The sequence below is a fragment of the Trachinotus anak genome, unplaced genomic scaffold (assembly GCF_046630095.1).
Source record: "Trachinotus anak isolate AG129_WGS33_773 ecotype Australia unplaced genomic scaffold, CSIRO_AGI_Tana_v1 ptg000008l, whole genome shotgun sequence".
NCBI lineage: Eukaryota > Metazoa > Chordata > Actinopteri > Carangiformes > Carangidae > Trachinotus > Trachinotus anak.
The window spans coordinates 20,420,291-20,434,195 of NW_027273859.1; the positions used below are offsets into that span (position 1 = coordinate 20,420,291).

The 13,905-nt window shown below is 39.8% G+C and overlaps 1 protein-coding gene across 1 annotated transcript in view; it reads left to right on the top strand.

Moving 5' to 3' along the window:
* oxct1a (3-oxoacid CoA transferase 1a) overlaps positions 1 to 13,905 on the top strand; it is a 43,174-nt gene continuing 29,269 nt past the window's right edge. The window contains exons 1-7 of the mRNA XM_071483390.1: positions 1 to 223; positions 1,730 to 1,838; positions 2,360 to 2,450; positions 7,528 to 7,663; positions 7,916 to 8,065; positions 8,637 to 8,743; positions 9,153 to 9,213. Coding sequence (XP_071339491.1) covers positions 128 to 223; positions 1,730 to 1,838; positions 2,360 to 2,450; positions 7,528 to 7,663; positions 7,916 to 8,065; positions 8,637 to 8,743; positions 9,153 to 9,213 — 750 coding nt within the window. The 5' untranslated portion in view covers positions 1 to 127. The remainder of the gene's footprint in view (positions 224 to 1,729; positions 1,839 to 2,359; positions 2,451 to 7,527; positions 7,664 to 7,915; positions 8,066 to 8,636; positions 8,744 to 9,152; positions 9,214 to 13,905) is intronic.

A 13,905-nucleotide genomic window follows, 5' to 3' on the forward strand; every position in this document is an offset into this window, starting at 1 on the left:
GTGTGAGCTAGCAGAGCTAGCACCCACATTTCGCGACTGTGCTCAGCCTGCATCATCTGTCGTCCACCGGCTAGAGCTTTCACTTGGCTCCCCGGCTCATCCCCTTGTGTGTGTGTAGCCTCAAAACATGGCGGCCCTCAAAGCTTTGTGCAGAGCGGAGAATTTATTCTTCAAAAACCTCTCAGGTCCCTACAGAGCCACATTAAACCACCAATTGAGCAAGGTCGGTATGTAAACGGTAATGTTAATTAGTTGTGGAAATAAGAGAGTTGAATTGAGATGATCGCAAATAAGTGGGCAAAGGTCATAATATTATGAAGCTTTTATTTCCTTTGTCGTCCAACATTTCAGAATAAAATGAACTTAGCCATGTACTTAACCATTTTTCTATTCTTATCGTTTTACTAAAGTTTACTTTTTCAATGTTACCGTGAACTGACCTCAAGGTTCACCTCAAAACATTTGTGTGTGTCCTCATTTCGCTCTAATATTTACAAACCGATGATAACTTCAAGTTGTGCACGATGTGAATTCAGTCATCTGAGCTCCTGTGTCATTGCATGGATCGGTCCTGATTAACATTAGTCGAGCAAGCGCCTTCACTTTGCAGCGCAGTTGATACGTCCTGTGTCAAGGTGTGCGTGTGTGTGTGGAAAGCGTGGAAAAAATATGCGATATCTGAGGTGATAAGCAGTAAGGGAAACACATTTCAGATATGCTCAAAGGGACGTGGCCCATAGAGACGGTTTTCCTAGGCACAAAACAATCTGTGAAGAAATGAAGAACAAACAAATCGGCAGTGCAGTGTTGACAGTAATGGAAGAATGCAATGATATCTGTCAGTCTTTTTTTTTCGTTACATTCTTAAAAAAGACAGGTCATGTGTGTATGTGGATGCACTAACAAAAAGAACTTCCCATTTAACATCATAAAATTGACCTCAGTTGCTTCAGGGTGTATTGGTATGAAAACTTTGACAACCAGCAACAACTGACCTCACATAAACTTATTGTGACTTGATGCCTTTCTCCTTGTGGTTCATACAACTGTTTTATTGTGTTAAGTAAGCTAGTGTGCATAGTTTCCTCCTCCTCCACTGTCTGACCAGCAGAGGTTGAAATAGTTCAGTATTTCAAAAGCAGCTAGAAATCATAAATATATAATAATGTCGTCTTTACAGATTTACAGTGCAACTGCAGCGCTCATAGTCAGCGAGTCGGTATAATGGGTATTGGGAAGTCTCTCATGGCTCCAGTCCCTTTTGCCCACTGTCTGGGAAATGAATGGTGGTGAAACTCAACAAAATGTCTCAGAAAATAGTTTTAAAAATTGATCCAAGCACCACAGGTACAATTTTTGTTGATCTCTGTTGACACAAGATTTTAAATTTGAGCTGTCGGCTAACTCTGTTGGGCTTGGACTCTTTGCTGTGGGCAGCCCTAAATCTCCACTGCTTTTGTTGTAGGATTTGCTCTGCAGATTTGCTTATCTTTCCGTTCTTCAACTGAATGAGCTAGATCAACCATTTAAACTGTACTGTATTAGCTGCCCTCAGGCATTGGGTCACTTTTTTTTTTTGTACGTTTTAACTGTTACATTTTACATTTTTAAACATTTAAATGACATGCTTTTATCCAGAGTGACTTAAAGTGGGTTTCTGTTGTTGACAGAGCTCTTTTAAAGAATTAATTAACACATTTTCTTAAGTATTTTTTTCTGCTTTCTACAGATCTGTGGCTGTTCCTTCTCCACCTCCAGTCAGAGAAGTTCACAGTTCTACTCAGATCCTACAGAGGCAGTAAAAGATGTCCCTAATGGAGCTACCATTCTGGTGGGAGGTAAGATATACTTAAAAAAAAAAAAAAGGATGGTCACCTACGCACCGCAGTGACAGTGCTCGCAAATTAGTACAGCATCACTTTATAGCAAAATAAGCTTGAACTCTGTCTGTCATGCTGGTTGATTATCATCCACACACAAGTCCCGCAGCTCTTACATTTAGTCAAGTTCAGGGTGACATTGTTAAACATTTTTTCCACTGTGTCACACTTCTGTCTGACGGGAAAATAAACAGACAAGCAGAATAATAATATAAGAATGTTGACTAACGCCCTAAATACACAGGACTGGAATGACCTGGAGCTTCGTCCAAGGGTTACCATGTTATTGGACTCTGGGTTACTCTGTATGATTTGTAGCTGGAGGTACTTATATTTTACAATGTCTTTGATGTACTAGTTGAAAGATCCACTTCAAATTGCCATAGTTTGCTCTTTTGCAACAATCCCTTGGTTGCTTCCATGTTTTTATTTTTTTTGGTTTATTATGCATCATTTTATTTTTTTGTGTTCCAACTCAGGCTTTGGATTATGTGGTATCCCAGAGAATCTTATCAACAGTTTACTGAAGACGGGTGTTAAGGGTCTCACTGCAGTCAGCAACAATGCAGGGTAAGTGTGTACGTGCATAATGTTGGCAGTGAACCATTTGGTATCACGTCATGTGTCATTTCTGTTTCACCAGAAGGCGTGCATTAAAACAGTTTAATGAAAATAAAGCTCAGTCTGTTCTAACACTGTTGCCAGCCAATCTTGAATATACAAGAGGCCAGATCTGTCACTATATTTGTATATTAACACATGTATCATTCCCTAATAAAAGTGATATGTCTAAAAAGAGTGAAGTGATAAAAGTTGGATTCAGTTTTATTTTTTCAATATTAGGAAAGATAAAATGAGTACATACTTTCCAGTTATAGTATCCGTACAGTTTCATGAGGTCCGCTGCTTTAGGGTCAGCCATATGCTCTACAGTCTCATTTGTAAATGTCAAACTCCTGCTTATTGCCTCTGACAGTGAGTGAGACTCTCCCTTGCCTCCCTCTCTCCAGCTTATTTTCTGTGTCTTGATCAGGACTCATGGTGGAGTCTGTCACTTTGGTGAGGTATTGTTGACCTTGTTGCTGTGTCTTCAGACAGGCGTCGTGAAGATGTTAGCTTCTGATAAGTTACCAGAGCAGAGTCAGGTGATTGTGTGTGTATCTAGACTCTGGAAATTCTTTTCACCTCCTGGCATATGGCAATCAGCAACCTCTGACCTTAATGCCCTTTATTATTTAATCTGTTTTTTTATTGCATACTTTGATTTGTAGTATGTCAAACTAGAGATGTAGCAGTTTATTCCCAAAAGTCTGAATAAAGATAATCCTTGAAAGGAAATCATTTTGTTTTTTTTTATGGAAGCACAGATTGAAAAAATAAATAGGCCGACAGCAGCTCATTTAAAGTCAAATTCTCTACAGATCTTTTAATACCAGTGATTACCAGTTAAATGAGAAGTTAAATTCCCATGTAAAACTAAAAGGAAAAAAATGCTAGAAAAACTGTGCCAAGAAAAAGGTCTACTAAGGTCTCAGAAACCATATTAAAGTCTTAACTGGAACACTTAATCTTACACCGACCACTGGAGCGTTTTACTACAATTAGTTGATGTCTCTCTTGCATGGTCTTTGTTGCTTCATTTGTCAAGTTTTCTTCCGTAATAGAAACCCAGAGTGCTGCCAACCAGTGCTTACCTCAGTTGTTTACACAGCAAGAGTGAAACTTGAGCCAGTGACTAAAAGCTTATCTCATGTGCTATAATATAAACACAAAGACTGCCATTTTAGTTCTAACAAATACAGAGCACAAACACAAAGTACAATTTTGTTACCATCTCATCAACTGAATTTAGTTCTCACATTTAAAGCACTGGCATTAATATTTATCTGAAATATAACCGTTGGCTGCACACGACCGTGCTGTGTCTTTTGTTTTCATGTTGAGAAAAAGGAGTCAGCCATAGTGTTGGATAAACGTTGGACAAACGTGTTGGAAGGACGGTACTGCAGAACTGAGACCATTCAGTCTATGCCACAGGCTGTTTGAATGCATTTCTCTGTGCCAGTAGTTGTTTTAGCTTGAAAAACTTTGACCTATGAGGTGTGTTAATGCGCTTCACTAGACTTTCCTCGTGGACCTTGGTTTTTGGTGGATATTGATTCTTGGAACAGGTACCCAGATTGTTTGTTTGAATCAGGCCATCCTTCTGAACAGTGATTGCTCCCGTAAATGTTTTCCCTCTGCAGACAATACTTGTTGGGGAAGACTGTTACCACTTGCAAATAGTTTTATTGCAATATTGTGTATTTTGTGTAGTTTCTGAGCAAGTTCTAATACTGTGAAACTTCTTATTCACAACACAGTCTACATGTTTATGTAGTCAGAACTATTGTACATTTTGTACCCTTGTACATACCATTCTTTCCTTGTCGTTGTGAATACTGCTTCGACTTGGGCTTATACACAGAGACAGGCATGCATCTGGTTTATATTGTAACAAGGGGAGGGGAAAATTGAGAGTTACTTTGATCTGAGCAGGGATGTGTTGTACAAGACTGTTCAAATTGATTATTCATGTTTTATGTAAGCTAGGAGGCCTATGTACCGTACATCTACTGTTTTCTTGGTCACAGCTGAATCGTGTTTACATTTTCCTGCTCTGCAGGGAAGAGGGCCGGAAAGTGAAGTAACTAGTTATGTAATGTTTAATTTTAGAGGGAGAATTCCTAAAGCTGAGAACTCCTGTTTCTCTTCTTGCTTCGTCTTGTACTGCCTGAAGGGGTTGTTAATACTCCTTAATTAAACTTGCCAAACAAGTAATGCTTTGTAGTGTCAGTGAAATTATTTAACATTTACTGTGACCTGTTACTTGTACTAGCTCAGGAATTAGGAATAATGCAGACATGATAATGGAAAGGGGCTTCTTTTCTGCTTTGAGCTTTAAGAACAGACACAAACAGCTGTTATCTAAATCTTAGTCCAGGGGTGTAATACCGTAAAGAGGAAATATGACTTAAGAGTTTTGAGAATGAATGTCTTTTCCTTAGTGAGCTTTCATGAGTCTATAGGAAAAGTCAGTGGAATGTGTGATATATTTCCACACTGGGAAGACTGAACGTTGGTATGAATGGAGGAAAAGTAATTCCATCACTGGAGATTGAGATTAAAGAAAAGACATCCATTCAAAAACAAAACCTACCTTTTGGTGCTGATCTTGCAGTTATTGGATAGAGGAAGCACTTAGTACTTACACCAAGGTCTCCTACTGCAGTGAAGCTTTTAGTGTTGTCCCTCACTTGTCGGTCATGTTGGATAAAAGCCAAATGACTAAATGTACACACTGTTTGCACAATGGACCTTGCAGACCTATTTTTGGTAGCAGTGAGAGGCAAGTGTAGTTTTGGTTTTGGAACTGCTGCGTGGTTGCAGTGTCATTTACAAGAGGCTCTGATGAGAGGTTTAAAAAACAGTTTCATTGGATGACAATCTCCTAAAAATATTTGTTTTCGTAGATTGTTCATATCTCTATACAGCAATGACTTTGAATACAGGTGGAGCTGTATTTCTTTATATTTTGTCTCACAACTGTGGGTGTGGTGTCTCACCACTATTTAATGAGTGGAGGGAATCACTGCTATTTTGCCCTGCAGAACACAGACAGTGGGCTCCTTATGCACTGTAACATGAGATGAGAGGGATTTAGCTGTACACAAGAGGAGATTATTTAGCTGTGACAGGGCCGTCACCCCCTGTAGCTTTGTATTTACACTATAATCAGCTGCTTCAGTCATTTTACACGAACAGAACAGATTCTGGATAAAAGGCAATGACATTTGTGCTCAAGATCACTGCTGGAAGTTGCTCTGATCAGCGGGCACTTAGTATTTAGCTGGGAAAGGTTGCTTTTTGATTCTATATTAAAGTGCACCATAGTTTTTCCACTTAATGTCATGTTCAAGTTGACAAGGTTTTAGTCCTCAGACACACATATTACACGTACACTCATTTTAGACACACGATCACAAAATGTCAACATCAGTTAAACTTTCCATACCATTTTAATAGACTAATACTAGTTAGTGTGTGTGTGTGTGTGTGTGTGTGTGTGTGTGTGTGTGTGTGTGTGTGTGAGTGTGTGAGTGACAAACTACTTGCCACGGTCATCTGTTATTGGTATACTGAGCACACATGGCCTAGATATCTTGTCATCTGACCTGAGAGTAGAGTTAAGGACAAAGCAGGAGTCCTGATTCTCGGCTTCACAGGAATACGAAAGAACAACTCACTCTTTGTAAAGCTCAGCTTTGCTCTTGTCTCTGATTAATAGGAGCAGAGAAAGAGCAGCAATACAGATAGTTTTGGGCGCATTCTTTTACATTAACATACAGAAAATTAAAATGTTTAGAATTACATACAGTAGGAGGGACATTGAAACTGACCTGATTTGAGTGCGCCGTGTTGTAATCAGACCGGGTGGGAAGTACTAGATGAGATGCTTGATAAGATTTTCTTTTTATCTCTTTTTATAAGACAACACTCAGTTTAAAACAGCTCAGTTTCATAAAGTTTTCTGAAACTGTGCCTTTATAGTTAATGACTGACCAGCCACACGAAGTCAGCCCTCTCAGAGCTCCTGTAGTATTTCTGTTTATAGTATTTCAACAACCCTAGTGACACAATAACCTTCTTTGGTCATTGGCAGTTAGAAAGGAGTACTCACAGCACTTTGTTTAGGAGTGAGTTTTCCCTGCTGTCACATCATGATGGTTTGTCCAGGTATTTGATGGTCTAACTGTGTGATATCCTATGTGGAGCAGGTATAACTCACAATTGAGACCAATATGTGTGTCATAGCTTCATTAAACTGCAGTCTGCAGTTGGTCACCCCTCTAGTGACAAAAAACAAATCATTCTGTGCAGTTTATGTGGTTGGTTAACACAAAGATGCTCACAAATGACTGTCTCAGTGGCAACTCCATGATCTTTTATTATGAATGTGGACAGGCCACAATCTGTAGTCTGCCTGTGTTTGAGATAAAAAAGGAGCCTTCTCAGTTGGTTTACAACCTTGGATAAGCTCTTTGTGGATTTATGGTAATGTTCACCCTCAAGGAGCAGGGACAAATGAGAATATAGCAGGAATTTGTGTGTATGTTTCTTTAACAACATTAAACAACATTAAATCAAGTGGATGTAGTTACGGTTTTCTGACACCAGTCAACAGAAAATTATACTCTAATGTCAAAGTGACAATAAATCACTGCAAATGTACCTAAATTAATCACAATTATGAAACAATTGATCGCATATGTATCTGCACCCTTTGTAGTACAAAAACTGTTTGCAGCCTTGAGTTTGTGTGTCAGCGTTGCCCATCTTTGCAAAACTGGCATGGAGACAATGAGCGAAGAGCAGAGCCTACACAATATATTACAAACCTTGAACTTGCAAAATCTGTACAGACAGGACTTATTGTGTTTCTTGTCCTCATTTTCTTTAAAAAAAAAATTGTGAAACATGTATTTCTAAGTAAATAATGACAATTCTAGTTTAAAGCCTCACTTCACTGTTTTGGTATTTAGTCAATATACTGTAGTCTAATTGACCCCCTTTGAGGTAAGTAATACTGTGTGTATGTTTTCACCAGAGTGGATAACTTTGGCCTGGGCCTGCTGCTCCAGACTAAGCAGATCAAGAGGATGATCTCCTCATATGTCGGAGAGAATGCAGAGTTTGAGCGCCAGTATTTGGCTGGGGAGTTGGAAGTGGAACTGACACCACAGGTTCGTCAGAAAACACACAGAAATACTTAAAGTTTTTACACAAATAAAAAAAACAAAAACAAAGCAATGATACCCACATTATAAAAGCACATATTCACAAACCAAATTCTAAGAAGTCTTGACGTGTTAAACTCCAACATCCAAAGGATCAGTCTTCATTTTGTATATATTACAGATTACAGAAACAAAGGCATGCTGTTGCCATTTATCTGGTGTAGACATCTCTTAATCTGTCACCTTTTTTTTTCACAGGGCACTCTTGCAGAGAGGATCAGGGCTGGAGGTGCTGGGATTCCAGCCTTCTTCACAGCCACTGGCTATGGCACACTGATCCAAGAAGGAGGCTCTCCCATCAAATACAACAAAGATGGCAGCATTGCCATTGCCAGTGAGAAGAGAGCGGTGAGACTGCTCTGTCTTCCCTGCTGTGGGGACTGGTGGTCTGGTATTTGCTTGCCAAGAGCTCTGTTGTGATCCTTGTAGCTCTCTGCAGAAGTGAAAGCCAACTTCTCTATACAGCTGAAGAAGCATAAAATGATGGGTTGAACAAATCACATTAATGACATTCCTATATGAGTATCAGCTTTACACTATAAACACACTTCAGTAGGACTGGCAACCACAAAGAGTTCATATTTATAATGTGAATGTATGCACTAAGTGCGCCGAGAGCACGGCACTAAACTCATGTCTGTTTGTAGCAAACCCAAACTGCATATGAATAATTAGAAAAACATTTCAATTCCCTCATGTTTGCAAAAATAAGACTTTTCACAGTATCACAGACATCTGATGTGTTGCCATGAATGTTTATTGTGCTTTTGATTTTCTTGTGTGCAGTAATGACTAATCTAGGCCTCCAATCAAGTATTTAGGCCAAGTCTGAAAATGAAAACAGGTCACCATGATCAGCCTTGACTGTGTTCAGTGCCACTTTGCCTTGTGTTGCCAACTGTGTTGTCATTGTGTACAGGTGCAAGAGTTCAATGGCAGGCACTACATCATGGAAAAGGCCATCACAGGAGACTTTGCACTGATCAAAGCATGGAAGGCCGACAGGGCCGGAAACATTGTTTTCAGGTAACTGATAAAACTCACAATACAAATAAAGAATTTTGATCATGTTGCCCTAAACAGGAATATCTGTATTGGTCATGTACATCCTCAGAACAGATATGTTGTTCTATGGCAATGCCAAATGATTCAGCTTCTTCCTGCCTCAAAGTGTATTAGACTTGTCTTCAGCATCTTGGCTGTGTTTGCACAACAACCAGCATGTGCTGCTGTTGGTGCACATGAGTGATTGAAACTAGTAGATGTAATAAAGTCTTTCTCCACAAGAGAGCAGTGTTTCTCCGGTAAACTACCAGCCTACGTTGGCTGTTAGTCATTGGGCCTCACAGTGGGAGGTTTTGAGTTGTTTTGGTTGAAATATTTTCTTACCTCAAATTTGTTTCAACATCACCTCTCTCTTGCTTATCTCTGCCAGGAAAACAGCCAGGAACTTCAATCAGCCCATGTGCAAGGCAGCCAAAACCACTATAGTTGAGGTATGCATTTCCAACAACACAGTCCGACACTTTTAATGCCTGTCTGGAACATCCTTTCATACAAATTCATCCGTGCAGTCACCATCCCAAAACCTAGGCTTCAGCTTTCTTTTAATGGTTTTCATGCATTATGTAGATTCTCATTTTGTAGGAATTCAGCTGCTCCGTCGCCCAAATAGTTGAAAAGGACCCTCGAGGCAAAAATATAAATAATAGAAAAAGTCAACAGCCAAACACAATAACAGCTGAACTTTGAGAGCACATATCCATATATCATGCTATAAATATCCTAAATTAAAACCATTATTATACTCCAGCACCTCCTGGAACTGATCTGGAATTAATTTGTATGACAGCCAACTAAAATCGCTCCACCACCAACATCTACAAATAACCTGTGGAAAAAAATATTTCGTTCACGTTTAACTGCTGACCACAGAAGTAAATAGTGTAAAGCAAACAGCCATTTGAGGTCTGAACACAGGTACACAAAAGCAGCACTCCAACTATATATCCTGTGGCCGGTAGAGGAAATCTTTTCAAAGAGACACTAACCACCCTCAAAGGACACTACGGGGAAAATAGGATATTGCTTTTTTTTTTTTTTTCTTTTACACTCAAGGTTGGGAGCAGTAATGCGAGACAGGCCTCTTGCATGTGAAAGGCCAGGTATTGTATGGTTATGGGTTGAAAAGATCACCTTGAATTGGGAATAGTTTATAGTCCTCTGAATGCAACTTTTAAACTCATAGACCTCAGATATTATCAATTTAAGCTCTTAACCTACATTTGTATGACCAGAAATAGAGTGAGCATAGAGGGCTGTCTGTGTCATACCTAGTTTCATACTGTCTTTTTGGTTACCCACCTATCTGCCATTTGGCAGAGTAGAAATGTAATAGCTCATCACTTTGTGTGTGTGTGCACGTCTCCATCTCCCTCTCCACCCTTCCAACACACAAACAACTTCACACCTCCCGTATAGACACCGTTTGATTCAGAGAGCAGCAGGGAGAGAAACTGTGTGTGTGAAAACCATAAAACGTAGGCGCTGTCTGAAAATAAATCAGTAGCGAAGGGTCTCTCATAAATCTAACAGAGTTCCACAAAGCAAATTTTCAATTATTCCACGGTGGCTGGACTTGAGATTTAGTCTGTTGTTGATTAGAAATGTCTGGGGCCCAAATGGGGAGAGTAATATTCTTTCATTGTAGAGCTGTTGTGGAGGCTTTATGGCCGATTGATCACTAAAATTTGTTTAATAGTGGTGAATAGAACAGGTATTAATGAGTTTTAAGACAGCATTTTGCACACACCCCAAAATAAAAAAAAAAACCCCCACTAAATTCAACTATTTGGCATCAAGCCTAACCCTGTGCATGTGTGGTGACAACTACCATGATGCCAGTGACGGATATCATGAATTATGAAGAATGAGCGCCATGGTACAACAGAAACCGTCCTGTTTTTTTCTACAAGGATGATGAGACTAATCGCTCTGACGGCAGTGATGCGACCAAGGAATGGGTCTGTGTGACGTCTGCTGGAGTTGTGATGTAGACTGCAGTGGAATGAATGATATTACAGCTCTGCTTAGAAAGCTGCGTTATGAGATGCAAGAATAATTGGTTGGATTTAATACCGAGCAGTCTGCTTCAACCTCTCTGCACCAGAGTCGTCTGCTCAAGGTGTTTCTGATGAGTGCAGACTAGAGGATAAAACAATCGTTTAAAGGGGATAAAGGCCCACGCTTCATTTGGACTGACAAATAGATGTGATTTTTTCCACTTTCCAGGGTTTTGTGGCGTTTCTACTTCCTTACAGTGGAGGGTGGCAGGAATGATAGGAAAGGGAGAGCAGGAGTGATATGTAAAATTGATAATGATAGATACCACAGTATCACAAGCTTCCGGGATGCACCTGACATACTTTCAGGAACAAGGTCTCAGGAACGTTGTGAACACAACAGCAGAAATAATTGCTTAATTATTCAAACAAGGACACGGTGTGTATGCAAGTCATAGGCACGTAGCCTCAAGAAATTTTCTTTTAAATGGCCCATTTATGAAAGGAATTAATGTCGCATCTCAATCAGTGAACTTCACCCAAAACGCGTTCCACAGCCTGACAGAAATGATCTTATTCTGGGAAAGGAAAGCTCTGCATTTGCATCCGAACCAAAATGAATCCAATTTCGATGTAATTTTATGTTCCCTGCCAGTGCTAAAACCAGACTGTGTCAAACAGCTGTATCAGTTTCAGCCTAGTCTTTGAAGATTTTGCATTTCACTGCCTGCCTGTCATGTCCTAATAACAAATAGTGCATTCAGACACTTGTCATCCACATTTCAACTAAATGGTTCTATCCGGTGGGGCATTTATTGCAGGTTGTGCTGCAGTCTGACAGATGATATCGGACAGAATTTTCAAATGTTGAATTGGAATTCAATATGTTTCAAAACTGTATTCCCTACATTCTGTGGTTATTGATGTTTTTTACTTGCATTTTGAAAGTATGACATGAAAAATTAGCTTTCTTCCTCATTAATATTAATCCACTTCAAATTCCTTGTATGAAATATTAAATAAACATAGATCCTAATGTAAAATAAATGTCAGATTAAAATAAAATAGTATTTCAACTCTGTATTTGGACTAACATTCACTAGGTGTGTGTCTAAGTACTTGGAATACTTAGAATCCCATTATAGCCGTCTGAACAGGCCTATTTGATTGCAGTGCAGGTAACATATGAACTTATCTATGACAAGCATACTTATTGGCGACATTAAAGTGATAAGCCTGTATTGCAGCACCCATTAGGAACCATTTATCCCTGATACTGAGGCAATTACCGTCTCTGAAAATAAATGTGTCTTTAGGATTCAGTCCATGCTCAGTCATAAATCCTGCAATGTCCTGTCAATATTGATCCTGTTGTCTTGGGTGCTGGATAAGGCTGGAAAGGGTCCAACAGAAAGGGTCAGGTGTTTTTGAAGCTCTTCATTTAACTTGCCTCTCAGCTTGGCAGCTCCGGCCCGTGTGGAGAAAGGTCTTAGAGGGACATACTTGTCTGCTGGACTAAATTTCTTTCTCTGTAAGTTTTACACATACAGGTTGGCTCAAATTGTTCTGGGGCCTTGCCCTGAAACAATATGAGCCCCTTATGAAAAGACCAAAAAATGTCAGGACACTGTGGCGGGAAACTGACAGTACTGGGAAAATTGAGTAAAACAAAAATTATGCACGTCTCTGTTTCAGTCAAAGGCAGCAACTTATAATTAGGCAGCAGTTATAATTAGGCCAAAACAACTAGGTTGAACAGATTCAATCACAAAGATGGATGTAGCCTCCATGATGTCACCCACAGGTTTCTGAAGAGTGGTTTTAAAGCTCAGAGTCCAACTGTGACAGCACCCCCCTGTCACTCAAAGCAGCCATGTCCTCAATTATGAATAACTTTAAGCCTTAATAAAATTTGAGTCCTGTACACCCCCCTCCCCCCTTTACGGTTGTCATGTAGGGGGAAATGAGCTATAGAGACCATAAAACATTTTTGTACCAGGCTGTAAACATGTTTATTTGTGCGGTAAAGTTGGGCGTTTTAACACACGCTATGGGGATTGACTCGCTTTTGGAGCCAGCGTCAAGAGGCCATTCAAGAAATTGGAGTTTTTGACACATTCCTTATCAGCCAACACGGAGGAGGTTGCTGCTTGGATTCAGTCCACATTAGATTAGTTTAATTCCTGTCCTCAAAATGCTTGTGATACTGCTGTGAAGTTAAATCTGCTATTCAGAGTAAAGGAAACCCCTAAATCTCATTGTCAGTACGTTTCCTGACGTTATATTTATTAACTAATAGAATATCACCACATCGAAGTCTGTCAAAGCGAGTTCCATAAAAACTGGTGAGTGTCCTCTTGACACTAATCTCTGACACTATCACTAAAGCTGGTGCCCATTAGCTTTTTGAATAACATTTTGTTTAGCCAACATACCCCTCTCTTACCTGTGCTTGAAATCCTAACCTTCAGGCTGAGATGACACAGTCTTTGAAAGGGACATTCAGTTGAAATATTCGCATACTTTGAATCTTAAACTGTCAGTCATCAAAGGATTCATTTTAATTTGACTTTTGAATTTTTGAACCCCTTCACCCAATGCTCAGTGAATGTGGATGTAATGCATTCAATCCCTGAGGGGCTAACAGACGTCTAGATATGTAACCTGGTGACTAAGACATAAATGGCAATTCTGGAAAGCAAATTCAAATGATCTCCCAGTAGTCTGTCAATAACATTGCAGTTGTTGCCAGCCAGCTCCACTCTTAAATTTAGCCATCACTGCCGCTGATAGTAGTCATGTAAGTGACCGCTGGCGAATCATTGTCGTTGATGTCCCATTTCTGATACATAAATCTAACAGGCAGGAACGGTGTCAGAAAACGAGAGATAACACAAAAGCACTTTGAAAATTACCAGATCATCACCAGCTCCTGCCATGGTTGCTAAGCAACCAAACCCGGCTATTCAACTGTAGAATGCTCCACGGTATCCAGCTGGTCGTTATTCCCTTATCGCAGGTACAGTGAAAGGCCCCAGTGCATTGTGGGATACATTACAACAGAGACTAAATCAAAGCCATGGTTTCTGTTGTTGTTCGACCATCAGTCACAGTAAATGACTCAAC